The 27,747-nt window shown below is 47.7% G+C and overlaps 1 protein-coding gene across 1 annotated transcript in view; it reads left to right on the top strand.

Annotated features, from left to right (window-relative positions):
- The first annotated feature begins 9,338 nt into the window (after nt 1-9,338).
- Nucleotides 9,339-27,747, top strand: part of LOC135826583 (ankyrin repeat and sterile alpha motif domain-containing protein 1B-like) — a 48,483-nt gene continuing 30,074 nt past the window's right edge. Inside the window, exons 1-4 of the mRNA XM_065339187.1 lie at nt 9,339-9,368; nt 9,817-9,918; nt 10,897-10,998; nt 16,567-16,668. Of these exons, the coding sequence (XP_065195259.1) occupies nt 9,339-9,368; nt 9,817-9,918; nt 10,897-10,998; nt 16,567-16,668 (336 nt within the window). The remainder of the gene's footprint in view (nt 9,369-9,816; nt 9,919-10,896; nt 10,999-16,566; nt 16,669-27,747) is intronic.

Raw genomic sequence — 27,747 nt, 5'->3', positions numbered from 1 at the left:
TGGAAGCGTCATCTCAACTCTCCATCCACCTCTAGGGAAATCTGACCACGCAGTTGTGGTAACTGACTTTGAAGTTGCCCCCTCCTGTGACCGTCCCAGTAAGCGAACCGTGTGGCGCTACCAGCATGCTGACTGGCCTCGGCTACGGGCTTTCTTTCGGTCCACAAACTGGGTGTTGACTGATGACAACAGCATTGACGTCTCTTGTGTGAAACTCACACAGAAGATCAAAGAGGGCATGCAGATATTCATCCCATCCAAAACCCTGAAGCTACGCCAGGGAGACCCAGCCTGGTGGTCACCTGAGTGCCAGGAAGCTGTTGACAGGAAGCAACGTGCCTGGCGACGTCACCGATCTTCGCCCAACAATGCACACCTGCGGCTGGCCTACTCTATGGCAACAGGTGAAGCAACAAACTGTCTGCACAGAGCCAAGCAAGCGCACACTACCAGTATCCGCCGAAAGATAAGAGAAGGTGCCCTTTCCAGCCGACAATGGTGGACAACCGTCAAGCGAGCAGGTGGGCAAGGACACCGCTCTTCAGACATACCTGTTCTGCGTGCGTCGAACGGAACTGAGCACACCACCTGCAGCGAAAAGGCCGAAGCATTCGGGCAGTATTTCTCCGCAAAGTGCAGTCTTGGTGACAACGACTTGCAAGCCAACAGCCTCCCTCCAGTCCGCCCCCGATCTCAAGCCCAACTCCGCAATGTCCACTTTCGGCCAAGCACGGTTGAGCGGAAGCTGAGGCAACTCCACCCCGCCAAAGCCACGGGTCCAGATGGCATCCCCGGGCGTGTACTCCGGCAATGCAGCAAAGAGCTGGCTGCACCAGTGTCGCGGCTCTTTTCGCAGGCCTTCCACCAAGGTCGGCAACCTACAATGTGGAAGACGGCAATGGTTGTGCCGGTGCACAAGAAAAAATCCAAGTCTGATGTTAAGAACTACCGCCCGATCTCCCTCCTCTCTATTCTGTCAAAAGTCATGGAGGCCATTATTAACCACTCAATCCGACAGTTCCTGGAGGCACACAACATCTTATTGAAAAGTCAGTATGGCTTCCGCAGCCAACTCCGCACCCAGGACATACTCACGCTACTCAACTACCAATGGAGTCGCGTTGCAGCCAGAGGTGGTTTAGTTCGAGTCATTGCAGTTGATGTGGCTGGCGCATTCGACCGCGTCTCTCATGTAGGCGTTTTGCACAAGGCACAATGCTATGGTGTAACTGGTCCACTTCTCGCTTGGCTGAGGGATTACCTGACTGATCGTCACTTGAGGGTTCCAGTTGGAGGTGAACTTTCCAGTCCGTACCCGACCAAAGCTGGCGTGCCGCAGGGCAGTATCCTTGGCCCCACCCTGTTCATCCTCTACACCAATGATGGCGAGGACCACCTCCCACCAGGTATGGAGCTAGCAGCCTACGCTGACGACACCACTCTCTTCCACTGCCTCACATCAAGAGCTGACATTGACTGTGGCTCCGAGCTCCTCCAGCAGGGCATTGATGCGTTTTCTCGTTGGGGACATAAGTGGAGGATCAAATTTGAGCCCTCCAAGACGCAGGCTATGTCTATAGGCCACCATCGCCAGCCCTGGGAGCTCCCTCGAGCAACATTTGACGGCACACCGGTCAGTGAAGAGAGTCGGCTGAAACTCCTGGGAGTCACCTTTGACGACACCCTGAGCTACTCCTTCCACCTCCGCTCCCTAGCTTCCCGTGCTAACCAGCGGATTGGCTTCCTGAAGCAAGCGTCTCCCATTCTGGACGCCGAGAGCCGCCAACGCGTCTACAACGGCTTTGTGCGACCCACACTCGAGTATTGCCCCTTAGTGTGGATGGGCTCACCCTCGTCCCATCTTAAGAAGCTGGACCAGATCCAGCGAAGGGCCCTCCACATCATCGGAGCAGGTACTTGGCTCCCTAGCCTGGCACTCCGTCGCCTGGTAGCTGCACTTGCCTATACCTACAAGCTCTGCTATCTAGATGCATCCAGCCCTCTGAAGCAGATGCTGCCTAAACCAGCCACTCACCGTGCCCCCGAGACAAGACCTACCCGTCAGTCTCTCCAGCTGCAGGATTCCCATCCATACCAGATGACAACTGGCCTGCCTGCCAACACCCGGAATAGCTGTCTCCAAGGATTCCCTGCTTGCACCGTTGCAACATGGAATGCCCTGCCACCAGACCTGTTCCACCACCCACCCGCCCAGCCTCACATGCAAAGCTTTAAGAAAAAGGTGTACCGTCACCTTCTTGCTCAGGACTGGCTCTCTGCTACTGATGCACTTTGAATCTGCTCGCCAACGCTTTCCCTGTTCTTATTAGTGTTCAACTGCTTACCTTATAACCCTGCTGTCATCATCACCAATATTCAGATTCTCATGCACATATCCCAGAACCTGCTATCCTTCGCAGTCCCCATCACCAAGAGCACTGTGCTCTTCTATCTCCCAGCTCTCTCTCTCTCTCTCTCTCTCTCTCTCTCTCTCTCTCTCTCTCTCTCTCTCTCGCCCTCGCTCTCTCTCTCTCTCTCTCTCTCTCTCTCTCTCTCTCTCTCTCTCTCTCTCTCTCTCTCTCTCTCGCTCTCTCTCTCTCTCTCTCTCTCTCTCTCTCTCTCTCTCTCTCTCTCTTTTTCTCTCGCTCCCAGCTCTCTCTCTCTCTCTCTCACTCTCTCTCTCTCTCTCTCTCTCTCTCTCTCTCTCTCTCTCTCTCGCTCTCTCTCGCTCTCTCTCGCTCTCTCTCTCTCTCTCTCTCTCTCTCTCTCTCTCTCTCTCTCTCTCCTCTCTCTCTCCTCTCTCTCTCTCTCTCTCTCTCTCTCTCTCTCTCTCTTTCTTTCTTCTCTTCTTCTTCCCCCATCTCCCGATAGTTATTAGCCCCCGTTTTCTTTCGAGGCGTTTGCTGTGCAGTGAAGCCGAGACCCTAGGTCGGTGGAGCACATCAGACCCCGTCACCACGTCCACGATTCATGCCTGCGATGCTGCACCGCTGCTTTGCATGTCATGATTGGAAGCTGTGGCCTTAGTAAAAAAAAAAAAAAAAAATACTCACAAATCACAGTATTTGAAGTCTATGCTTGTCATACTGATAGGGAGCATGAAGACGAGCAACATTTAATATTATGGCAGGAGGTTGCATACAGTTCATCAACAACTAACATAAGCCTGATTTGCAACTGGAAACCGAAAGTGCCTTGATGCGCATAATAGCAGCAAATATATTATTACAGAGCTTAAGAAAGAGAACAGAGAAACGAGAAAATACGTAATTGTGTTTCGCTGCACAATTAGAGTGCAGACCGACTGTCATCAAGGAATAAAATTAATGATCTTCAACAAAACTACAAGGGTGAAAGACATACAGCACATCAAGAGATAACAAACTTTCATCCGACTACATGTATCATTATAGTTTTCCATTCTACCCGCAGCATGATTCAGACTGTTCTGCACAATGACACGGCAAAGCTGTTTTCAAGGTACGTGAATAGCACGTGACGTCAGACCACCATCTTCTTCCAAAGTACTATTGTACATTCAGTACCGTACTGGCAATATATGTTGCCGCAGTAAGGCCATGAAGCGTTACATTGGCACATGTTTGCCGCACGCAGGGCGTTACATGCAAAGTCGCACAGGAGCCGTTACACAGGTTTCTATATTGCCGCAGTCCTTTTTTTGCTATTGCCGCATCATTTTTTTGCTATTGCCGCATCATTTTTTTGCTTTTGCCGCATCATTTTTTCTTTTCATTCACATTGAAGGCACAGAAATTCAGTTGCTATCCAACTGTTACAAACCCGACGGCAAAGGGCGACAACGATATTAATAGAAGACTGTATATTTTAACTATCAGAGTGATCTGTTCACAAAAAGATCATCAAAAAGAAAGTGACATTGGGGAAGAGCGCTTCCTCCAAAAACTACTGTCACTCACAGTGTACAACATATTACAACATATTACTCATATTACTCTTCTTCGCAAAACGACCTCGGGAAAGAAGAAACCATTGAGATCGCCAACCACTGAATGATGCGCCTTCGAGTGTCAGGACTTCCTGCTGCGTCCAGTTTTGAACTTTTCACCACGCGGTACACGTGCTTTCACAGTTTTCAGCCTTTTTTTGCAGTGCAAACTGCAATGAAAAGATCGCCGCACCCCGCCGGACGAGCGTTACGAGCTTGACGAAAATTTGTCGCATTAGCCTGGGTGCGCGTTACGCCGCACCCCCCTGCGTTACGCGTTACGCGGCAACATATATTGCCAGTACGGTATTATAGAAAATAGCACCCCAAATTGCTATATACACAATTTAGAAAAAGGGAATCATAAACACATAGCGCTGCACTTGCACAAACAAATTTAATTGATAAACAAAAGTGAATGAATAGCTCAAGAAACCACAACAAACAAAATAACTTAGAACATCACAGTGAATGCACAAAGGTTGCCAACGCATTCCGCAAGTCTTCTCCGGATGATGAATGCATCTCAAGCAGTGGCGTTGGTGCATAGTTCCGGTAGCACGGCATGTGGCCAAGATGACGTCGCTCAATGATGTTGTGGAGTGCGCAACAAATTAGACCTGCCTTGCTCACAAACTGTGGATCATTGGAGTTGGTCTCATGCACCACGTTGAAGCTCTCCTTCAGCCGGCCGAACGCACATTCAACAACACGCCAAGTTCGAATCTGCGTGTAGTTGAAGCTTTCTGCAGCGGGAGTGACGTTGTCTCCAGCGATGATTTTCATCAGAACTGGACTCAATGCAAAGGCACTGTCTCCAACCACAAACGGCCTCACTGTCTTGCCATTGCATTGCCACGTCGCAAAGTTTCCCCATTCTCCAGCAATCAGCTTGGCCTTCAGGGCACTGCCATTGAATACAGCGGCATCACCAACACTTCCAGGTGCGCCAATATCCACAAATGTGAGCAGGCCTCTGGAGTCCACACATGCCAGGAGAAGAATAGCCGAATGCTGCTTATAGCACCAATATATATATATATATGCATATATAGCACCAATACGAATCTCCGTAATCTTCTGGTTTCACCATGCGGATAAATGTGCCGTCAACAGCACCACAGCATAGAGGCAACGTGCTCATTTCTTCGAAACGCCTCATTCTGCGCTGCAGTTATTCACCGACTGGAAATACTATGCTGTCTGCAGTCAGTGGCGCAACCAAAGACTCAACCAACTCATGCACAATGGCCCTGGCAGTAGTCGCTCCTACGTGAAACAGTGCACCAATCTCTGAGAACGTTTCACCCTGGCCGAGGTAGTACAATAGAATAGCCAGGCGCTTGCCAGGGAAGATGGTTCGTCTCAGATGCGTTGTTTGTTTCACGATCAGGTGGCGATACCTCTGGAGAAGAAATCTAAATGTTTTCTGCTCCATGCGAAAATTCGCAATCCACGCAGTCCTCCACCAGTCGATAGATTGAAGTTTGGCACGCTCCCATGTCCCCAAAACCTCCTTCTCCCAAAATCCACAAGGCATTCCAAACTCGTTCTCAGGGTGAGCTGTCCACAAGTTGCGACCAATTCTGTATTTGACGGTACCATTCCGCAACAGCATGCTGAACATCGTCGTGACCATGAAATTTGAGCAACTGTGATCAGTCATCTTGAAAATATCAAGAACAGGACCGCCATCAGACGAATTCACTAGCTTCTGCAGGTCCTGCAACATCATGCCGGCAACAATTTTACGTCGTCGCTTTCTCCTTGCCAGAGTCAACCTGAGGTCCATCGGCATGGCTCCAACACGAAAGATGCAGAACAAAATCGAAGAAGAACACACAGCATGCACTCGTTCTGAGAGCAAAATTGTTCATCCCAACTGCACTACATTTTCCTGTTGAATTTCTCACCACCACAAGGCTGCCATGGCAAAGAATACGTAAAAAGCAGATCGCCTGCTTAGTGTGCAACTGCACTTGATCAGGCTGGCGCATACGCAACGTATGCTCAAGTTAGTTGCGTTTTACATGTACGTAGTGTGTAAGGGGCCTAACAGGTCATCTGCCAGTTTGTAGTTGGCTTCGCCCCGCCTGCAGTTAAATTCACGGATAGGCTACCGTCTTAGCCGTTCTATGCTGATGTACTGATGCTGATGGACTACTGTGCTAGCGTGGTTGAAGTGGACGGACGTGGTGGTTGAAGTGGACGGACACGTCATTGAAGACCGATCATGGCTTCGACCAGCCGGAGACACACGACATATCACAGTCAGCAAGCTGGAAGCAACGATCAAAGGACTCAACCTCGCCGTTCGTTGGGGTGCTGCAAAAGTGCGGCTCATGACAGATTCTAAGTCTGCCACTAGCTGGCTGAACGATGTGGTGACGAACTCATACCGTGTTCGTACCAAGGGCCTTCACGAAGTGGTGGTGCAGTGACGTCTGCAGATAGTGTGGGACATTGTCATTGTAGCTGGCCTCTCTGTGACAGTCGTATGGGTCCCGTCTGCCAAGAATCGAGCTGACATCGTAACGCGTGTCCCCGCTACCTGGACTGCTCACGGCAAAGCGCAGTTGAAGGAGAGCAGCATTGCAGCAAGCCTCGTCGGTGGACCTGCTGGTGGTCCAGTTCAGCAACACGACATTGCGGCCGCTCAACACACCGATGCACTGATCACTGAGGTGATCTCGCAGATTGAAGGAGGCCGCCCACTTCATGATTTGTTCACGAAGGTCGGTTCACAGCTTGTGATCGAGAATGGCCTGCTGTGCCGTAGTGTGAAGTTGCCTATCGATGGAGTCATGGAACTTCCAGTCGTGGCACCGAAGCTTGTCGCTGATATATTATTGTCTGCTGCACATACGAGAACAGGTCATGGTTCGTGGAATACCATGTATGATGTTGTTCGTAGCCGCTGCTACTTGCCGTATATGGCTGCCCAGTGCCAGCGGCACGTTCAGCAGTGTGTAAAGCAAAAGCAGCTAACAGCCGCCGCAAGACGTCTAAGCTGCCTACGCAAGCAAGCATTGCAGGGAGCCCATTGTTAGAGGTGGTCATAAACACACTTTAACTTGGTCAATAGCGAAGTGGTCGCTACCATTGTGTGCAAGCGGCAGTTAATTCTTTCACTAAGTGGGCCGAAGTTATCCCGTTGGCTCGACATGATGCTTCCGCTGTTGCCAAGGCGTTCACCGCACTGTGTAATCTCTGGGGCCCGCCGAAGGTTGTCCGCATGGATAATGTGTCTGAGTTTCGGAACGCGCTCGTTGAATCTGTCTTCAAGTACTTCGGTGTCCGAGTAAAGGCAGGAGCCGTCAGACATCCACAGTCCCAAGGTACTGCTGAACGCTTCAACAGGACATTGCTTGGCCTGATTCGAAAGTTGGACGAAAAGTCGAGCAGTTGGAGAGACGACCTGGACGTCCTGCTGTGATTATACCGACAGCGACCCCATGCCTCTACCCGCGTGTCGCCAATGGAGGCCATGATGGGATAAAACCCGGACTACGTCATCAAGAGTACTGCTGAATTGTGTGTCAATTGACTTATCGGAGTATTGTGTGACTCCGAAGTAGCGACAAACTCGGCCATTTGAAAACAATCTTAACCGTCCACCTCTCCACACTGCCCTCTTCGTTATCTACCTCTGCTGGGGTACTCTTATTGAGGAAAACAGCTGTCTGGAGGATATGGAACATCTACCCAAGAACGAACTTCCTCGCTCTGGAGTGGTGTTGTGACTGTGGGCCAAGAGTGCAGTGTGGAGAGGTAGACGGTTAAAAGAGCAGTGTTGCAACGAATAGCAAAATCACGAACGAATATTGTAACGAATAAGCACCGTACAACAAAATGAATATTCTACTATTCTACCCATATAGACGAGCCCATTTCTACACACTATGTATGCTTCTTTGTTTATTTGAAACAGGGCGCACTAAAACATGACCACATCTTTTGTGGAAAAAGTCGAGAAAATCGCGATTTGAATTCCGCGGTAAAAAAATACGTGTGGCGAGTTACTGTTCTTGTTCTCCTCGCGCTCAGTAGACTGGATCTGTTCTGGATGCAAATCTTTCTTGCAAGTAAGATTATTTGTTTGAGTTTGTATCCCATGTTGCGCTGAGTCGCCTAAAACGGATCGTCGTCGATGCATCGAAGAAAGAGCCTAATGACTATGTACTGCGGGACGGAAGAAGACGACATCCTCGCGCTCCATGCACAGAAATGTAGGTTTGCAGCGTACGGCAAACCGTAGTTATGGCTGACAACCGAGCAGCAGGCAAAAGCCACGCGCATGGCTAGGCGTGCAACAATATGGTGTCTGACATACAATGGCGGGAAGCCGTACTGGGGAAAGCCCAGGCGGCACCACGAGTACGAGTACGCCCTTATGCGCAGGCGAGACTACCCCATATTTGCATAAAGGTATCAGTGCTACTAATGCGATGTTTACTACAAGCAGGGCTCATGGCGCCTAATCTCTATAATAGGAAGCAGTTCCTTTCATGGCAAGGAAGGACTCCAGCGCGTGTACTACGCCTCAGCCAAGGTACAGTACTACAGTTGCACTCGGTGAAATCCGGCCCGAAGTGCAAAGCCGGCGCCGCAAAGCTGGCGATTTGTGTGTATGAACACAACTGTACGCACCTCGTGTAAAATTTCGGAGTGCACGTGTTGCATGCTAAAAACAGTTCAAAATTTCTTTCATTATGGACCTTTCGCACCACGCATACCGGTACAAAATGAATGCTGATTCGTCATCTGGGTTCTAGGATTCGTCAGAGTCCCTGCGGAGAGCTCATTTTCACGAATGGAAGCCTCTTCATTCGTGCCGCGCTCCGAATCCGTCAGGTACACATTTATTTTGCCAGGTACACATGTTTTTCCAGGTACACATTTTCCCTTGATTCCATGATCCATGCACGTGTGCGTGTAAACACCCGTACGCCAAGCTACCGGCCGTAGTCGTAGTTGCCATGCACATCTGCATGACGACTTGCGAAACCTGAATCTGTTTTCAACGAAACGATTACGAGCCGAATCAAACTTTCGTTTCACATTCGATTCGCAGCATGCGAAAGGTCCCTATTCACTTCACGGAGTACAGCTCATGAATAAATAGAGAAGAAGGACATGGCCATTGCCAAAATCTCGTACAGAGTCCACAGTGCAGACAGAACAGCAAACAAATGACACACAAACATGCTCCGCAATCCCATTTCCAAAATGGGGTGAAACCATTCTCTACAGTTTTCTTCGCAAGCCCTATTCAAAAATGAAAAATAATGAGTTCTTTGGAGGAAATGAATTCAGTAGACGAGAAATAATAGCAACCCTCTACAGAGCAGGTCATACTCCGAGACAAATTATGGACATAACCGGTTACAAGAAGACTCAGGTGAGTGAAACAGATCATCAATAATGTGATAAAATCGAGAACAAGTCACAAAACAATCTTCGATTCTATTGTTCATGTTCAGGTAAAGGACACGTTTTGGTGTGTGCGGAGATGTCCATAAATGATTCGAAAGAGTTCTTAGTATTGTATACTTGCGCCCATCATATGCCCCTCAACCCACAAGAGGAATAATGCAACATTACTTTGGCTAAAAAATGCAAACTTCTCAATCTTGACCCAGCACTAAAGCATGTATTGGGGTTTTCCAGCACTAGCTTGTAAACAACTTTGTCAATTGACTTATCACAATGTTGTGCATGAGACTGCCTCACTTCGTAGTGGATTGTGCATTATACTCAATATAAGTACTTTTCTGATGGATAACGCATAGGAATGTCTGGTCATGTGTGACATGTGTTGTCTGGTCATGTGTGTTACCTGTACACAGGACGATGGTTTTCCTGTTCATTGCGCTGCCAGGAATGGACATCTGGAAATAGTCAAGTATCTACTAGATCTCCAACTCGGCACGATCTCTGTGCAGGACAGGGTAAGTTAAGCAATCCCTATCATTGATCAGTCAAATATCTACTAGATCTCCAAACCGACACGATCTCTGCAAAGAAAGATGTAAGTTGAGCAATCTCTATCCTTGATTCTCCTTAAGCATTTTTCCAAAACACGGTTTGAGCAATGGCAACAAGTAGCATTTAGTCACTCGCGCCAGACCAGAGCAACATAACTTAACCTTACGGATTCCACCATCTGCCAGTAGAGCAGACTATGGCACACCATTCACTCTTGGGTCCATACAATGGCCCTTCCTACATACTAACGTGATGTAAATATATTTCCTGGTGTATGTGTGTTTATGTGTGTGTGTGTGTGGGGGGGGGGGGTGCGTGAGTGGGTTCGTCAGTGCGTGTGTGCATACAGCAAGGATAGGCAACTGTCTTAGCCGTTCTATGCTAGCTATATGTCAATTGCTGGGGAGTATCAGGCTGAAACAGCAACCCCACCGATTTATTTACTCCAAAAGTACCTGTGACTATTGGTGACTTTCCTGGCTGGCACTGATAGCTTCACAAAGCACCTCCATTATGCATTCGGTTCACATGAACCTTTGTCTCAATGATTTCTGATGTGACCTCATGGACACACTCATCATCATTTCAACACCCTTCAACAGGAATGTTTTGGTGTGTGCAGAGATGTCCATAAAATTATTCAAAAGAGTTCTCAGTATTGTATACTTGCACCCATCACATGCCCCTCAACCCACAAGAGGAATATTACAACATTACTTTGGCTCAAAAAGAATGCAAACTAACCAATCTCGTGCCCAGAACTAAAGCAGATGTTGGGGTTTTCCAGCTTTAGCTTGTAAACAGTTTGTCAATTGACTTATCACAATGTTGTGCATGAGACTGCCTCACTTCATAGTGGATTGTGCATTATACCCAATATAAGTACTTTTCTGATTGATAACGTATAGGAACGTCTGGTCATGTGTGTTCCCTGTACACAGAACGGTTGCCTTCCTGTTCATTGTGCTGCCTTGAAAGGAAGTCTGGAAGTCGTCAAATATCTTCTAGATCTCCACCCCGACATGATCTCTGCAAAGAACGATGTAAGTTGAGCAATCTCTATCGTTGATTCTCCTTAAGCATGTTTTTTTCCAGAACACGGTTTGAGCAATATATTTGATCGCAACAAGTAGCATCTAGTCACTCGCGCCAGGCCAGAGCAACAGAACTTAACCTTACGGATTCCGCCATCTGCCAATAGAGCAGACCATGGCACACCATTCACTCTTGGGTCCATACAATTGCCCTCCCTACATACTGAAGTGACGTAAATATATTTCCTTGTGTGTTTGTGTGTGTGTGGGGGGGGGGGTGGCGTGGGTGCGTGGGTGCGTGCGTGCGTGTGTGCATACAGCAAGTGTTGTCAACTCTCTTGACCGTTCTAGGCTGATGTATACAGAGGAGAAGGGAATCCCCTTACGAGAGGTTGAAGCGATTGTGAAGCGGGAGCTGGCATCTCTCTCTGACAGAATAGGCGACTTGGAGAGGGCCAGTGGCGGGAAACAACACAAGCATGCCCGGCAACAGATGACTGGTCCCCTGGCGAGCTATTCGAAGATTGAAAGAGCACAAAGAGACCTCTACATGCCACATCCCGAGGTGAAGGATCAGTGCTTGAAGACGTTGCCAGGAATAAACCCAAGGAGTTGTATTCACAGGCCATACCTAGAGATACTGCCTTTATTGATCTTCCAATGGACATATCGGTTGATCAGGCGCCCATCGAGGATGTCATGTCCAGGAAGGAGCGTCAACGCTTCAAGAGGCGGCTAGCATCAGAACCTTCCGGGACGGAGGAGGCTACAAGTCCTGCGGAACGGCAGATTGGCAGTTGCAAAGCGCAGACAAATCCCATCGTCCGCCAAGAGTCTTCACGTTACATCCGGGAACGTACGTCTGATAGCAACCCGACACCTTCGTTAGACACCGTCCCCAGAGGCCCGCGGAAAGTTCTCTACCTGGGGCAAGTCTCGTATGGTTGCCAGGCACAGTCCATCGCTGAATGGTGCAGAGATCGGGACGTGGAGATAGTGCAATGTATTATATTCTCTTCTGAATACCTCAGAAAACAGAGGAGGACTGAGTGGTGACGGTAAGCTGAAAGTTCTATTGATAAACATCAGGAGCCTTCGAAACAAGATTAATGACCTGGCACAACTCACCCGCCAGCATTGTCCTGATGTTGTCTGTGTGAACGAGACATGGCTGGATAGTACGATTACTGATGGAGAAATCAGTTTGGCAGGGTACAACGTTTTGCGTGCTGATCAAGAGGATCAAGTTGGTGGAGGTGTATGTTTATATTCCCGAACATCCTTGCCTCTCAAGCCGAGATGCGATATAGCTGCTGCTGGGATTGAGAGTTGTTGGGGCGAGATCCCCTGCACTGGTGGGAGTTGCTTGATAGGCACAATCTATTGTCCTCCCTCGGAACCTATTGGCTACTGGGATCGCCTTGATAGTCTTCTACACTCAGCTATCCCTCCGGGCAGAAATGCTATACTGTGCGGTGACTTAAATGTGAATGTGGATCCATCAACGGCTCCAGATCACCAGCTCCACTTCCTGTCTGATCTAACGGCAAGCTACAGTCTCCACCAGGGTTCATCAGCGGACACGGTTTGCATCAAATTCCATAGCCACCACATTGGATCTGTTCTTTAATACGTTTGACCAGCACAATGTGGCAACGGTCTATCCCGTGGCTTTCAGCGACCATGCAGCAGTCATAAATGAATTCTACCTTGACCCGACAAGGAGTCCCTAGACATCAACGGTGTGCCGGAACTACCGCAGGATAAATCATGAACGCTTCAAAGCTGACTTGATTCAGCAGAATTTTTGCAGCATCGAAGGCAGCCCAACAGACATGTGGACGGAGTGGAATAATCGCTTCCTCCAGGTGCTTGACACTCATGCCCCTCTTAGATCTTGTAAGCAACACAAGCGACGATCGGTACCGTGGATGAACAGCTAGCTCTTGCACCTTTTGAGTGAGCGCATCCGGCTTCATAGAAAGTGGCTGTCAGATAGATCTGAGCAAATGTACGCCACATTCAAAGCGGCGAGAAGGGAGGCCACTACCTGTAACCGGAAGCTGAAAGAAGCGTACTACAGTACAAAATTTCAGCTTGCAACTTGTAATGCAAAACAAACCTGGCGAATCATCAACCAGTTGACGGGGAAACAAAGAAAATCGGCACAGCTTCAGTGCTCAGCTGAGGCAATTCGAAGTGACTTCGCCAAGATCGTGGAAGATCCCAGCCGCCCAGTTCATCTTCACCAACCCCAAGGGCCACGAACGGCAACTACTCTAGTAGTTTCGTGGAATTTGTTCCTGTATCTATTGAAAAAGTCCGGAAGCTTCTAGAGCAACAGAATCCGAAAAGGCAACTGGCAGTGGCGGCATCCCTGCAGCCCTTCTTCGAGCTCATGCAGGTGTTCTTGCGCCGTCATTGGCCTTACTGTTCAACAAATCCATGAGGGAGGGACATTTCCCAGCTCCTATGAAGGTGGCCAGCATTGCACCTCTGTTTAAAGGTGGAGATCCAAGCATAGCAAAGAATCACGGACACGTGTCTCTAATATCGATAATTTCAAAGCTTTTGGAACGAGTCATCCATGATCAGCTCACTCAGTACTTGTGCCGACATGATCTATTTCCACCAACTCAGTTCGGCTATCGTTCACATCATTCCACATGTGATGCCCTTGTATTAGCCGTTGAGGGCATATGCCAAGCCCAGACAACAAAGTACTTCATGGGGATTGCTTTCGTAGATATGTCAAAAGCATTTGATAAGGTGAAGCACCAAACCCTTATTCAGGACCTATTCGAGGTCGGAATCGGTGGAACGGTGCTGCAATGGCTTGCAGACTACCTCTCAGATCGGACACAGTATGTCAAAGTTGGTCAGGTACAGAGCTCACCATACACCAGCTTCTCCGGAGTACCACAGGGGTCAGTTCTCGGGCCTCTGTTGTTTGTTCTCTACGTCCGTGACATTGCGAAAGAGCTGTCCCCTTATAAAGTAGCGACCCTGCAATTTGCGGACGATATCTCAATTAGATCTAGGGGCATGAGCACGGATGAGGTGTCCCAACAATCTCTCAGGTGCTGTCCATCACCTCGCCGATTGGCTTAGGAACCGCGGTCTCATCTTGAATGAAACGAAGACACAGATCGTGCCGATATCGCCAGTACGATCCCAAACATTTGACTTGCAAGTGCAATGTAACGGACTGCCTCTGCCAACTGTTCGCTCTGCGAAATATTTAGGTCTCCACTTTGATGCGGACATGAGCTGGAACACCGTGGTCGACCACGTCGCAAGGGGCGTCGCGTCAAAAGTTGGCGTGCTCAGACGATACGCTACATTCCTGCCTTTTCAATGTCGCATAGCCTATTTTCGTTCTTTCATTTTATCACACTTTATGTATGCTGCTTCTGCTTACTTACCATTTCTCACGGCGTATCAAAGTCGACGGCTTAATGGGCTCTTCAAGCGTGCTGTACGCACAGTCTACAGGGTACCTCCGGGGACACCCACAAGCAATATTCTTACACGAATGAACATCCCAACATTGACCACATACGCGAACATGCACCTTCTGGTTTTTATCTGGCGTTGTCTCCATGACTCCTCTAACATCAGTATGTTGTTCGCTAACTTTTTCAGCCGCAGTATATCCACTCAAACTCGTGGTGGGCAAAGCAATTTACTGATTGTCCCAGCCAGCCCAACTGCATACCTTCCCAAACGTGTTACCTATGCTGGGACCATCTTATGGCACCAGCTCCCCGCTGCGGTCAGGCAAGAAAGAAAACGCAATCGCTTTAAGTCAATGCCTCTTGCCATTTTGCTTACCAGATAAATAAGCCTTTTTACAAATGCTGTATGCACTGCTCTTTACGTTATTTTTAGTGGTGTGCACGGGTAGTCGGGTACCCGTGCTACCCGTGAGGACCTCGGGTAGCCGGGTACCGAATAGTACCCGAAAACCCGAGGTCGCAGATGACATCATGTACAGTGCACATGTACAAATAATTCACGCATGTCTACCCAGTGCGGAAGGGAAGGTACCGGTGTGCATTGTGGTCTTACCATGGAAACATTACCCGATCGAGTACCCGTGCTACCCGTGGAAAACTACCCGGACCCGATACCCGAAGAAAATGCTACCCGACTCAGCCCTAGTTATTTTCTTCCTATGCAAGTCGCAACTCCTGTTTTGAGTTGTTTTTCTTCTCTCTTTTTCTTTCCCTACTAGTTGCTGTTACACTCACTGATCCTTATGCACAGATATACAGCATTCCCTCACTAGTGGGACCATTGTTATTAGGCTAGGGCCTGTTTTGGACTTCCCACTCTAAATAAAGAATACAAACAAATGTACTCCGTGTTGTGTAGACCACGTGTGCATTGGTGTTCGATTCTCATGGCTTCACAGGTTGTGTTGATTCGGCAGTTATTAATTGCTAGTCTTGATCAGTATCATTCAGATCTTGTCCGCCGTCGTTGCTATAAGTGAAAATCTGTGGGTGCACCTCCAGTACATTTCGCAGATTTTCGTGCTTCTCTTGTGATGGGCGTATACTGCAAAACGGGTAACGTTTGTGACAATAAATGTTTGCGTTTTACAAATTGAGACTGGTTTGCGCTGTTTAATGTTTGCGAGTTGTTCTACAGTCGTTCTACACAGTCGAGTCAGTCCTCGCACTGAACTTTACATGCCACGAGTTTGCGTTGTTCAAAGTTTGCGATTCGGCGCTTCTTGCAAAATTCGCAAACATTTTTACGTCGCAATAGTTACCCTTTTTACAGTACATGGTACGCGGTGTGTATGCGTGAACATGTGCGTGTGTGTGTGTGTGTGTGTTAGGGGTGGAGTGGTTGTATTTGCATGTTTGTGTGTACATGTATAATTATATTAGGGCTGAAACAATTATATCGGTTATCCGTCTAATTGAACATCAAGCGGGGTTCACAGAGGCATTTTTGCGATGTGACACACGATGTGACGGCCGCGAAACCGGGAAATCCCCTAATCGCAGTCATCTCCCAGCCCACGCAATTGCCGCAACTGGGCCATCGCAGAAGTTGAGCTCGGCTCAACTTTTGCGATGCGACAAACGATTTGGTGTACAATTTTGACCTTTTCTACAGCAAAGTTGTAACAAGGTTCAAGAGTTGCCCGTAAATTTGTCCAAGTTGTACCAAACCGCGCGAATACCATGGTGAAGTACCCACCTGCATTGAACTTCGCGCCAAATCAGCAAGTTATCGTCGCATCGGGGACTTCTTCTGTGAATGGTCTTTTGAAAGTTCGCATCGCACGCCTCCGTGGCAGATCGCGTCTCATCGTCCATCGCATCGCAAAAACAGCTTCTGTGAATCCCGCTTTACAACTAAGCGATTTTGATTATGCTGTCTATTTCGATTATGCAATTCTAAAAATAAATAAAAATTGAAAGAGTACTGAGTGTAGATGTAATGCACAACTCACTTCATAGTGAGTTGTGCATTACATGTACACTCAATGACTCGTATAGATATTATCTGATGGATAACGCATAGGAATGTCTGGTCGTGTGTGTTACCTGTACACAGCACAATGACCTGTCTGTTCATTGCGCTGCATTGAAAGGACATCTGGAAGTAGTCAAGTACCTACTAGATCTCCAACCCAACATGATCTCTGTAAAGAACCATGTAAGTCGGGCAATCTCTATCCTTGATTCTCCTGAAGAATTTTTTCCAGAACACGGTTTGAGCAATATATTCGATCGCAACAAGTAGCATCTAGTCACTCGCGCCAGGCCAGAGCAACATAACTTAACCTTACGGATTCCAACATCTGCCAGTAGAGCAGACCATGGCACACCATTCACTCTTGGGTCCATACAATGGCCTTCCCTACATACTAAAGTGACGTAAATATATTTCCTGGTGTATGTGTGTTTGTGTGCGTGGGGGGGGGGGGAGGGGGGTGCGTGCGTGCGTGAGTGCGTGTGTGCATACAGCAAGGATAGGCAATTGTCTTAGCCGTTCTATGCTGGTGTACTTCGTGTTGTGCAGACCACGTGTGCATTGGTGGTCGATTCTCATAGCTTCACAGGTTGTGTTGATTACAGTCCATTCAGAAAAAGATGAGCGCTGGCTCTGGAGAGCTCCCGTATTTGGCGATTTTGTGGTACACTGTGCAATGCCGAGAGATTCGAAACTTGAAAAAGGGTCCAAAAAAGGTACCTCAACTGGGGTTCCAACCGGAAATGTCCTGTTTTGCAAGTGGAGTGGATTTTCATGGTTTTTCCCCAATTCAGTGCTTTGGGGGCAAAACCTGGCTGAAATCCTTTTCTTGTTATGGCTCTTTCGAAAACAATTGGAAGACCATTCCATGGGGGATTGCCAATGAAAAATAAGACGAAAACTCAAAATTTGACCCATTTATGGCCAGAAGCTAGGATATCATTCTTTTCTGAATGGACTGTAGGCAGATATCTGGCACTAGTCTTGATCTGTCTCATTCAGATCTTGTCCACTATCATTGCTATCGTTTGCGTGCTTCTTTTGTGACGGGAGTATACATGGTACACGGTGTGTATGCGTGTACATGTGTGTGTGTGAGGGGGGGGGGGTATGTGCACGTTTGTGTGTACATGTGTATAATTAGGGCTGAAACGACTATATCTCTTATCCGTCTAATTGATCATAAAGCGGGATTCACAGAAGCAATTTTTTCACAGAAGCTATTTTGCGATGCGACACATGATGCGGCGGTCGCGTAATGCGACACACGATGCGACGGTCGCAAAACCGGGAAATCCCCAAATCGCAGCCATCTCGCAGCCCACGCAACTGCCGCAACTGGGCCATCGCAGAAGTTGAGCTTGGCTCAACTTTTGCGATGCGACAAACGATTTTGCGTACGATTTTGACGTTTTCTACAGCAAAGTTGTACAAAGATTCAAGAGTTGCCCGAAAACTTGTACAAGTTGTACCAAACCGCGCGAATACCATTGTGACGTACCTGCCTGCATTGAACTTCGCGCCAAATCAGCAAGTTATCATCGCATCGGGGACTTCTGCGGTGAATGGTATTTTGAAAGTTCGCATCGCACGCCTCCGTCGCAAATCGCGTCGCATCGCCAATCGCATCGCAAAAAAAGCTTCTGTGAATCCCGCTTTACAACGAAGCGACTTCGATTATGCTGTCTATTTCGATTACGCGATTCTGAAAAAAATTAAAAAAATTAAAAATAGAAAACGTGTAAAAGATGTCATGCACATGACCGGAGGATGTACCCAGTGTGCTGACAGTACTCAACACCACGAAGGCAGAGCATAATACAAAACAACAAGGACAATCAAGGCTTGTTTGCTGCTACTTCAAGTTTCATGCTCCCACAATCACCAGGAAACATGATTGCGAAAGCATGAAACTTAAAGTAGCAGCAAACAAGCCTTGCTTGTTCTTTTTTGTTTCGTACATAAGTAATTGTAGAGGCCAAATACCTTGGTTTATTGATAGATGACCATCTCACCTTCCAGCCACAGGTTCAGAAATTGTTTAACTCAGTGTTTGCTAAAGTTTCTGCTTTCCGACATGGCCGTAGAAATTTAACAAATGATGCAAAGCGAACATTCTACTTGTCTATTATTCAGTCTACCCTAGACTATGCCAGTAATGCTTACCTACATTGTTTACGGTGGCTGGGGCTGATTGCGCAGCGCATCGAAATGAGTTTAGAAAATGGCGCTCGTTTCCATGGAATCGGGGCGCTCAGCGCGATCGGCCGCGATCGCGAAGTGAAAAGACCGCGAAGTGAAAAAATTTAAAATATAAAGAAAACGACGCAATTCGTTCAGTGAACAGCTGAAGCAGCAATGGTTTTTCAGAGGAGATATCTGTCAATGTAGGAGGTTATTGGAATATTCGTTGTAGGGTGCTTGGAATGTGGTGCCAGGACAGGTTGTGATGGGACGTTCACGCGGCAGGTACAAGGTATAGTTTCCTCGCGGGAGTCTTGCTGAATATTTTCGCTGTTGGAAGGACTGTAGCCAGCCAGCGAGGAAGGACGAGGATGTCCTCCTCTGCTGTTGCTTCAAGTGCTGCAGGTTTTTCATCTACTTCCTCATCTCCCGAAGAGGCTGGTCAGGAAGTTGATGAACAATTGTCGTCTGAATCTGAAGTGGATGGCGAAAGTGGAGGTAAGTGGTTTGTGAAGTTGCTAATTGTTTTCTGTACTATGTATTGGCTACTCAACAGCAGCGTTTTTTGTCTTTGTCTTCGTACGTCTACATGAAGAATCTGTTATTGCTGATCGTCGCATTGTTGATATCAGTCTATTGGTGGAACGTTCTCGTCGTGGCTGCTGTAGTTGCAAAGCTGTTCTGAATTTGGTGGACATTGTATCTGAGCAGAGATTTGGACTTGCTAGCATTTTTTTGGGTGAAATGCAGCTCCTGTAGAACTGAGAACTTAGTGCAAACCTCCAAGTCCGTAGTCAGCAAGAACGGAAAGCGTCGAGTATTCAGTGTCAACACCAAAGCTGCATTGGGTGAGTTTGTAAAAGTGTGTGTATGTGCGTGTGTGCGTGCATGCCTGTGCATTTGTGTGTACATGAGTATATAAGTGTCTGCATGCTTCTCTCCGTTTGGGCATGTGTGTGCACGTGCGTGGGTGCGCGCATGCGCGCGCGTGCATTCATGCACCTGTGCATGCGCATATAATTATGTTTTTGCGCGCATGCATGCACGTGTGTGTGTGTGTGTGTGTAAGTGAGTGCACATATGTGCGTGTGTGTGTATGCCCATGTGCACGCGCATATGTGTGCGTGCGCGTGCATGCACGAGTGTGTGTGTGTGTGTCTCTGTTTGTGTGTCTCTGTCTCTCTCTCTCTCTGTCTCTCTCTCTGTCTCTCTCTCTCTCTCTCTCTCTCTGTATCTCTCTGTATCTCTCTGTATCTCTCTGTCTCTCTCTATGTCTCTCTCTCTCTCTCTCTCTCTCTCTCTCTCGCTCTCTCTCTCTCTCTCTTTCTCTCTCTCTCTCTCTCTCTCTCTCTCTCTCTCTCTCTCTCTCTCTCTCTCTCTCTCTCTCTCTCTCTCTCTCTCTCTCTCTCTCTCTATCTATCTATCTCTCTCTCTCCAGCAAGTGTAGGGTGTGCATAGGTAACTGTCTTGGCCGTTTTATGCTGATGCACTTCGTGTGGTGTAGGTCAGGTGTGCATTGGTGGTCGATTCACTTGGCTTCGCCAGTTGTGTGCATTATGCAGTTATCTGGCGCCGGTCACTTGATCTGTCTCCTTCAGATCTTGTTTGCTATCGTTGCTATAAGAGAAAATCTGTGGGTGCACATCCAGTGCATTTGCAGATTTGCGTGCTTCTCTTGCGGCTCGCGTATACATGCAGTGGCGGATCCAGGATTTGGCCGAAGAGGGGGCCCAAGGTATCCGTCCCCCCCCCCCCCCCACCGAAAAAAGACAAAACAACAACGACAAAGTCCTGAAGTTGTGAAGAGCTGCTGTATTCCATTCTCACGACATTTTCAAACTGGACTGGAAGTGTTGTTAAGCTGTGCTGTAACTCAGGTATTAGGGCGACACTACTCTACTACTAGCAGGTATTTGTATGCTACAAGCGAGTTGCAACAGAGACTTGAAATGACTTCACATTCAGGAGCAGGTTCAGGTTACGTCGCAAGTGCGTGCAGGAACATTTCCACTCGGCAGCGGCTTCGACGGACCTTTGGACGGCTCTTCAACGCAAGCTCTCTTATCTACCGGTCCACTGAAGAACGACCTGATGTCAGACCCTTTCCTCTTCATCGCATACCTGAAGGTAACCCGTTGCCTACAAGCGAAGTAGAGAGAGCGTTTAGTTTCTGACAAGTGAAAAAGAAAAAGGAAGGACGAAGTCGACAGCACCATACACTGACGTCTGTACAGGACTTCAGCCCAATGCGATCGCTGCACTAGCTGCACTTTGTACCAGGCCCTGCATTTTTGGCACGTTTTTCACATGTTTGAAGTGCGGCCGTGTCCTCTGCTCAGGTCGCAGTGCGTACAGACTCAGTAGTTGTAGATCTACACAGCGCGCTGGCTAGCGCATGACACCGGACACTTAAAGGGGCACTCCGGCTTCATTTTCGACGCCGAGTTTTCGATGCCAAGACGAAGGTTGGTGAAAGAGAAGACCCCCGGAACAAGAACGAGTCTCCAGAAGCGATCGAGTCGAGCAGGAAGACGACTTTTGAATTTCGCCGAGCGAGCGCTGATGACGTAATGAGGGATTAGCTTGCCAGTGGAAATGCATCTGCGCACACACATTTCACATACTTTTTGGCCAATTTTCAATCGAAGAGGACGTTGTTTTCTATGTTCTCTCAACGTCGTGAGCGATCCCGTCTTCTATACCCTTCCAGGTACCCTGAAGGTCCTCCAGAGGAGAATTTATCTCCAGCAAAGCGTTGTTGATCCGCTAAATTCGTCTCGAGACATATTCACCCAGTGCAGTGCTGACAAATGTAGAATATTGAATCTGTGATAATTGTCGACGATGGACAGAAATGTTGATAGCCGCTGTCGCAGGGAGAGTGAAGCTGCTGGAAGTAACAACGGGGAGCTTGATAGCATCACTTGATCAAAGCAGCTAGACGGAATCTGGGAGTACTGACTATTTGTCTCGCCCTCAGTTTAGTGAATTTTATGATCAGAAATTTTTCGATCAGGATCCCTTCTGCAAGATGTGTAGTACAGCCTTCAGGTGATTTCTGAACTTGACGATATGGAGACCGACCAGTAGACCTACCAGCAACGTGTACCTGGAGGAAATTACCCCAAGGCTATTGCTAATGCTATCCTCTTCAGTGGCTGTTGTTTTTTTAGTAAAAATAATTATGTTCACTTCTCTCAACATACTCCTGCATGGCAGCAAGAAGGTGCGCTATGGAATTCAACGCCACAATCTTCGCCCAGCTGCGGATGAAGCATGGTGAAGTCATGGCAGTACATATACTTGAACCAGATGATAAATTGAAGTTCATTTGTGATGCGAAGTTTGACAGCCCCAGTGGCCGAGTGAAGCGTTGTCTTTTGCTGTGGCACAAATTGCTGAAGAATCCGAGATGGTCTTGGAATTATGCACATGGATACTACCAGAAATAATGGTGGCATGAACCATTGTGGAATGGGACAGCTCACGAAGAATACTGGAATAGCTCAAGTATCTCTAGGCGATTGTAAATCCTGTTCTGGCTGATAGCTTCGGCCTGCTGCACCCGTCCATGTACAATGATGGGGAACATGCATTTCTGTTTTCTACATATTTGCTATCCACTGTACTGTGGTATTACAGTTGCAGGTCCCTTATATAGAAATATGTTCAACCCCCCCCCCCCCCCCCCCACATACCCACATAAATATGAACTAACAATTTCACTGTTGGACTCGCCGGCAGCTAGAGAGCAAAGGATTAATTTATAGCAAAGAACAGAACCAGGGAACTACAAGTTGCGCTATAATGTCCACAAACAATTTCACTGTATTTGAAACGAGAGAGCTTGGAAGCTCAGGGCCCTACGCTATGCTTTTATGCTTTTTTGCCTAGCTCATCGTACATGTTATAAGAACTGAGGCAAAAATATTTGCAGAATTTTTTGCGGATTGTTATTTCTCTAATAATCATCTACTTTTGGTTTGCTCCTTCTTTTCTTTTTATCTCCTTATACTGTAAATCAACAAATTTTGGCCGATGAGAAATAGAAACCTCTCTATTAGAGATGTTAAGATGCACGTTATTTCCGACGTGACGCGCAATTTCACGTCAAATTTGAAATCGATAGGTATTTTTGCTCTCACATGCATCCATTGCTCAATCATGCATCATTTGCTTATAATTATGACAAACTTTGGCCTGCGATTTACTTTGGCCAGTTGGTACCAAGCGGCGAAATCAGCGAAGTTAAATCGCCAGCGAAAATTTGTTGATTTTAATACAGTAATCGGATTTTCTGGCCTTTTTGTAGTAATACATGTACATTGACCTGTTGAGCCAATGACGACGCCGAATGCATGGTTGCCTGTGGAGCACATTACATAACTTAGCAGTCTCCTAAAATACGTATCCTGTTCGACGGCAAAAGAGTCTGCAGATTTAGTTTTTCTGCGCGTTGACCGGATGTCTGCGACGCGAAAGTTCACCTCGCGTTATTTGGCTCGCACGTCGAAAAATCAACGCGAGTGACCTGCTGCTCACGTGGAAATTTGGACATTACATAACTTTACAGTCTCCTATAATACGTATTCTGTCCGACGGCAAAAGAGGCTGCAGATTTAGTTTTTCTGCGCGTCGACGGGATGTCTGTCCTGACGTTCACTGGGACCGGCGCTAACTCTGCCGATCACGGGCGTTCTGGACTCGACGGGATGTCTGTCCTGACGTTTCCTGGGACCGGCTTAGACTCTGCCGATCACGGGCGTTCTGGACTCAACGGGATGTCTGTCCTGACGTTGCCTGGGACCGGCGGACTCTGTCGATCACGGGGGTTCTGAATCGCTCGTTCACGCTTATTTTGGAGACGACGGGATCTCTCTTCCAAAGTACATGTATGTTTATGCTGACGCATCCTATCACCTATTCGGCGTCTATTCTAATTTAATTATTTCCTCCTCGTCTCCCTATTTCTTTCCAAATCTCCCTCTACATCAGGGAGTCGTATACATAATACGACGAATATTGGTACGGTACGGGACAGATACAGGAGCCCGCAAATATTGTGGACAGCTGTTATGTACAATCCTGTAGAGCCTTTGTAGTCACAGATACGGGACAGATACGGGACAGATACGGGATAGCGCCAGGCGTGACACAAACAAACAAACAAACAAACAAATACCAAATTAAAGCTGTGTGGACCCTGGCTAGCGCCAGACGTTACTGAAGTAACGTCTTCTGCATAGCTACGGGAATAATTTTGTTTGATACCCTGACAACTCTGAAACTTTGCAGCACTGTGGATTATATGTGGATACAACATTTATGGAAGGAACACATAGTTCAAATAATTATAGCACTGAATTGTTGAGATTGTGAGCACATTCCAATCAGTACTCTACATATTTATAAGCGGTGGCAATCGTTAGGAATAGGTCGTGAGTTGTCAGAGTGCTCTAGTATATGAGAGAATGTTTAGTTTGTCTAATCGACGGCTCGTTTGAAGCCAGAGTTGTTTGAACTTGTTTCAGTCGACTTGATTCTAGACAGTAGTCGAAGGAGTACTATGAAGTATACACCAGGCGTAGTCTGTAAGGTATCTCGTGAGAATTCTGTCGGTACACATCAGGTATCAGCTTGCAAAGATGGCTCCTCTCTGTTTCTTGAAAGCCTGTATAGTTGGACTGTGGCTCCAGCGATTCCCTTCTCAGAGCAGGTACCATACCCAATACGGTCAATGCATATTGGACAGACCTGTGTGCACAACAGAAATAGTGGAAAGAAATCTCTCAGCTCATGAACACATCAGTGAAGTTTGACCTGCCGTTGTTTGTGGCCATCAGTATAAACCTATCGACTATAAGAATAATGTGCAAAAAAAACCTCTATAACTACAGCTGGGGCCATGGAATTATAAAGCATCTAACTTAGGGAACAGCCAATTCTGGTCGGAGTTGCGTTCGAGGCCGGCAATTCATGATAGCTATCGTATGTTGCATTGAACAGAGATCATATATAACTTCCATGCCACATTGAAACACGCACTACTTTCGAGTACTTTGGTATCCCCCACCAAATGGGCATTCCTTCCCGGGGTGGCAGGCGTCACCATTCGTTATGCCTGGATCAGATTTCATTGACCCCAACTGTCATGAAGAATCATTTTTACTTTGACTGGATTTCAGTACAAGTTGTAGAACTGCAGAATAAATTTTGTTGTATTTGGGCAACCATTTCTCTACAAACGCTCTATTTAGAAAATATTCCACATCTACCCAAATCGGAATACTTGATCACGTATTCAGTCCTACACGGAATGTTTAGAAAACGCCAGGGAATAGGAATTTGCTAACGAGAACTCCAGGCCAGGGTACTAGCATACGAACAAAACAAGATAAAAACTCACCAGTGTACTTGTAGTAATTCATGTCGGTGTAATATTCACGATAAGCAACGAGGAACCCTCCGATTTGGTCAAGCTGCTTTGAAGTCTGGTTGTTCAGGTGATACAAACGGGCTCCCCGTTGTTACTTCCAGCAGCTTCACTCTCGATGCAACAGCGGCTATCAGCCTCTCTCTCCATTGTCGACAATTATCACAGATTCAACATTCTACATTTATCAGCACTGCACTGGGTAAATATGTCTCGAGACGAATTTAGCGGATCGACAACGCTTTGATGGATATAAATTCTCCTCTGGAGGACCTTCAGGGCACCTGGAAGGGTATAGAAGACGGGATCGCTCACGGCGTTGGGAGAACATAGCAAACAACCTCTTCTTCGATTGAAAATTGGCCAAAAAGTATGTGAAATGTATGTGCGCAGATGCATTTCCACTGGCAAGCTAATCCCTCATTACGTCGTCAGCGCTCGCTCGGCGAAATTCAAAAGTCGTCTTCCTGCTCGACTCGATCACTTCTGGAGATTCGTTCTTGTTCGAGGGGTCTTCTCTTTCACCTACCTTCGTCTTGGCATCGAAAACTCGGCGTCGAAAATGAAGCCGGAGTGCCCCTTTAAGTACCCAGCACGCATGACCCACTTGACACGCCAAGTCATTTTGAGCGCTCATTCTACAGTCTACTGTAATCCTATACCAAGGTCAAAATTTTCAAAGGGGGGCCCAGGCCACCTGCCCCCCCCCCCCCCATCCTGGATCCGCCACTGACATGGTATGTGTGTGTATGTGTGTGTGTGTGTGTGTGTGTGTGTATGTGGGTGTGGGCGTGCATGTGTCACTTGAGTGACTAATTATATTATCTGCATGCTTGTCTCTTTTTTGCATATGCATGTGTGTGTGTGTGTGTGTGTGTGTGTGTTTGTGTGGATGTGTATGTGGGTGTGGGCGCGCATGTGTCACTTGTGTGTGTCTTTCTGTCTGTACATATGTTTTGTTCATGTGTTTGTATATCCAGGAATGGAGCATGCAGGCATTGGCTCTACTCACGTCAATCACTTCTTGACAACCTTGGACGTCCCTGCCATTAACCCCAAGCTACTTTGCCGTCAGGAGAGAGTTATTGGGCTTGTTGTTGAGAAGGTAGCGCAAGAGAGTTGCGAGACGGCAGCAGCCGAAGAGTCGCAGATCGCTGGAGATGACGGCATAACGTTGAGTTTCGATTGTGGTTGGCAGAAGCGAGGACGCGCGATGAACAGCCTGGCTGGTGTTATTGGCGACAAGACTGGGAAAGTCGTTGACTTTGCAACACGGTCAAAGCGATGTGCAACATGCTACGCTGGCGAGAGATTGGGCAAAGTGCCAGATAGCCATGGCTGCAGGAGGAATTTTGACAAATCCGCCAAGGCAATGGAGCCTGATTCAGTAGGTGAAATCGTAGAATCGCCCCAGTCTTCCGGTATCTCCATTGCTATGCTGATTGGAGATGATGACTCAAGTGCCATCAAGCGTGTACAGGAAGTTGTCGGCAATCACGTTGAAAAGGAGTCGGACCTCAACCATGGAAAAAAACCCTCGGTAATTCACTGTACAAGCTGAAGGCGGAAGGCCACAAGGAGCTCTCTGACAAAGTCATGAATTCTGGGAAAGTCGTTGACTTTGCAACACAGTCAAAGCAATGTGCAACATGCTACGCTGGCGAGAGATTGGGCAAAGTGCCAGATAGCCATGGCTGCAGGAGGAATTTTGACAAATCTGCCAAGGCAATGGAGCCTGATTCAGCAGGTGAAATCGTAGAATCGCTCCCGTCTTCCGGTATCTCCATTGCTATGCTGATTGGAGATGATGACTCAAGTGCCATCAAGCGTGTACAGGAAGTTGTCGGCAATCACGTTGAAAAGGCGTCGGACCTCAACCATGTAAAAAAAACCTCGGTAATTCACTGTACAAGCTGAAGGCGGAAGGCCACAAGGAGCTCTCTGACAAAGTCATGAAGTATGTGCAGAAGCTATTCATGTATTCCATCACCCAGAATCGCGGCAATTCGATTGGCTTGAAGGCGGCATTGAACACCACTGTTCCTCACATGTACGATGACCATGCTGCCTGCGGAGAATGGTGCAAGTATGGTGATGACCCCGACAGCTACCGCCACAAGAGCCTGCCAGTTGGGAAAGACCCATCTTCTCAAATCACCCAAGCAGCATTCACGAAAATATTCAGTGCGTATGCTGACAATGCTGAGAAGCTTGTGCATCACGGCAGTTCACAAGCGAACAAATCGCTAAACAACACAGTGGCCAGCAAGCAACCAAAGTCACACCACTACGGAAGCTCTCCGTCGTTCAATTTTCGCGTTGGTGCAGCTGTTGCGCAGAAAAATGTTGGGTAAACCTACGTAGCCGACGTGTGCGAGAAGGCTGGGCTTTCACCAAGCCAGCATGCCCGTGCACATGGTGAACGATTGGATCTGCTGAGGGACCAGATAACCCTGCGCCAGGGCAGGAAAGAAGTCAAGAAGCGGCGACTGGAGCTCAAAGAATCCCGGTCCTCGCGTCTAGCATCCACCGAGGTACGCGAAGGTACTCAGTTCCAGTCTGAATGCGCCCTCCTACTTGACCAGCAGGACAACACTGAGATAGCCGCGCCAGTGTCTTATGACCCGATCCCTGCATCCGAGGCC

This window comes from Sycon ciliatum, chromosome 10, assembly GCF_964019385.1.
Source record: "Sycon ciliatum chromosome 10, ocSycCili1.1, whole genome shotgun sequence".
In the NCBI taxonomy this organism is placed as follows: domain Eukaryota; kingdom Metazoa; phylum Porifera; class Calcarea; order Leucosolenida; family Sycettidae; genus Sycon; species Sycon ciliatum.
This window is presented reverse-complemented; position numbering and strand designations above follow the sequence as displayed.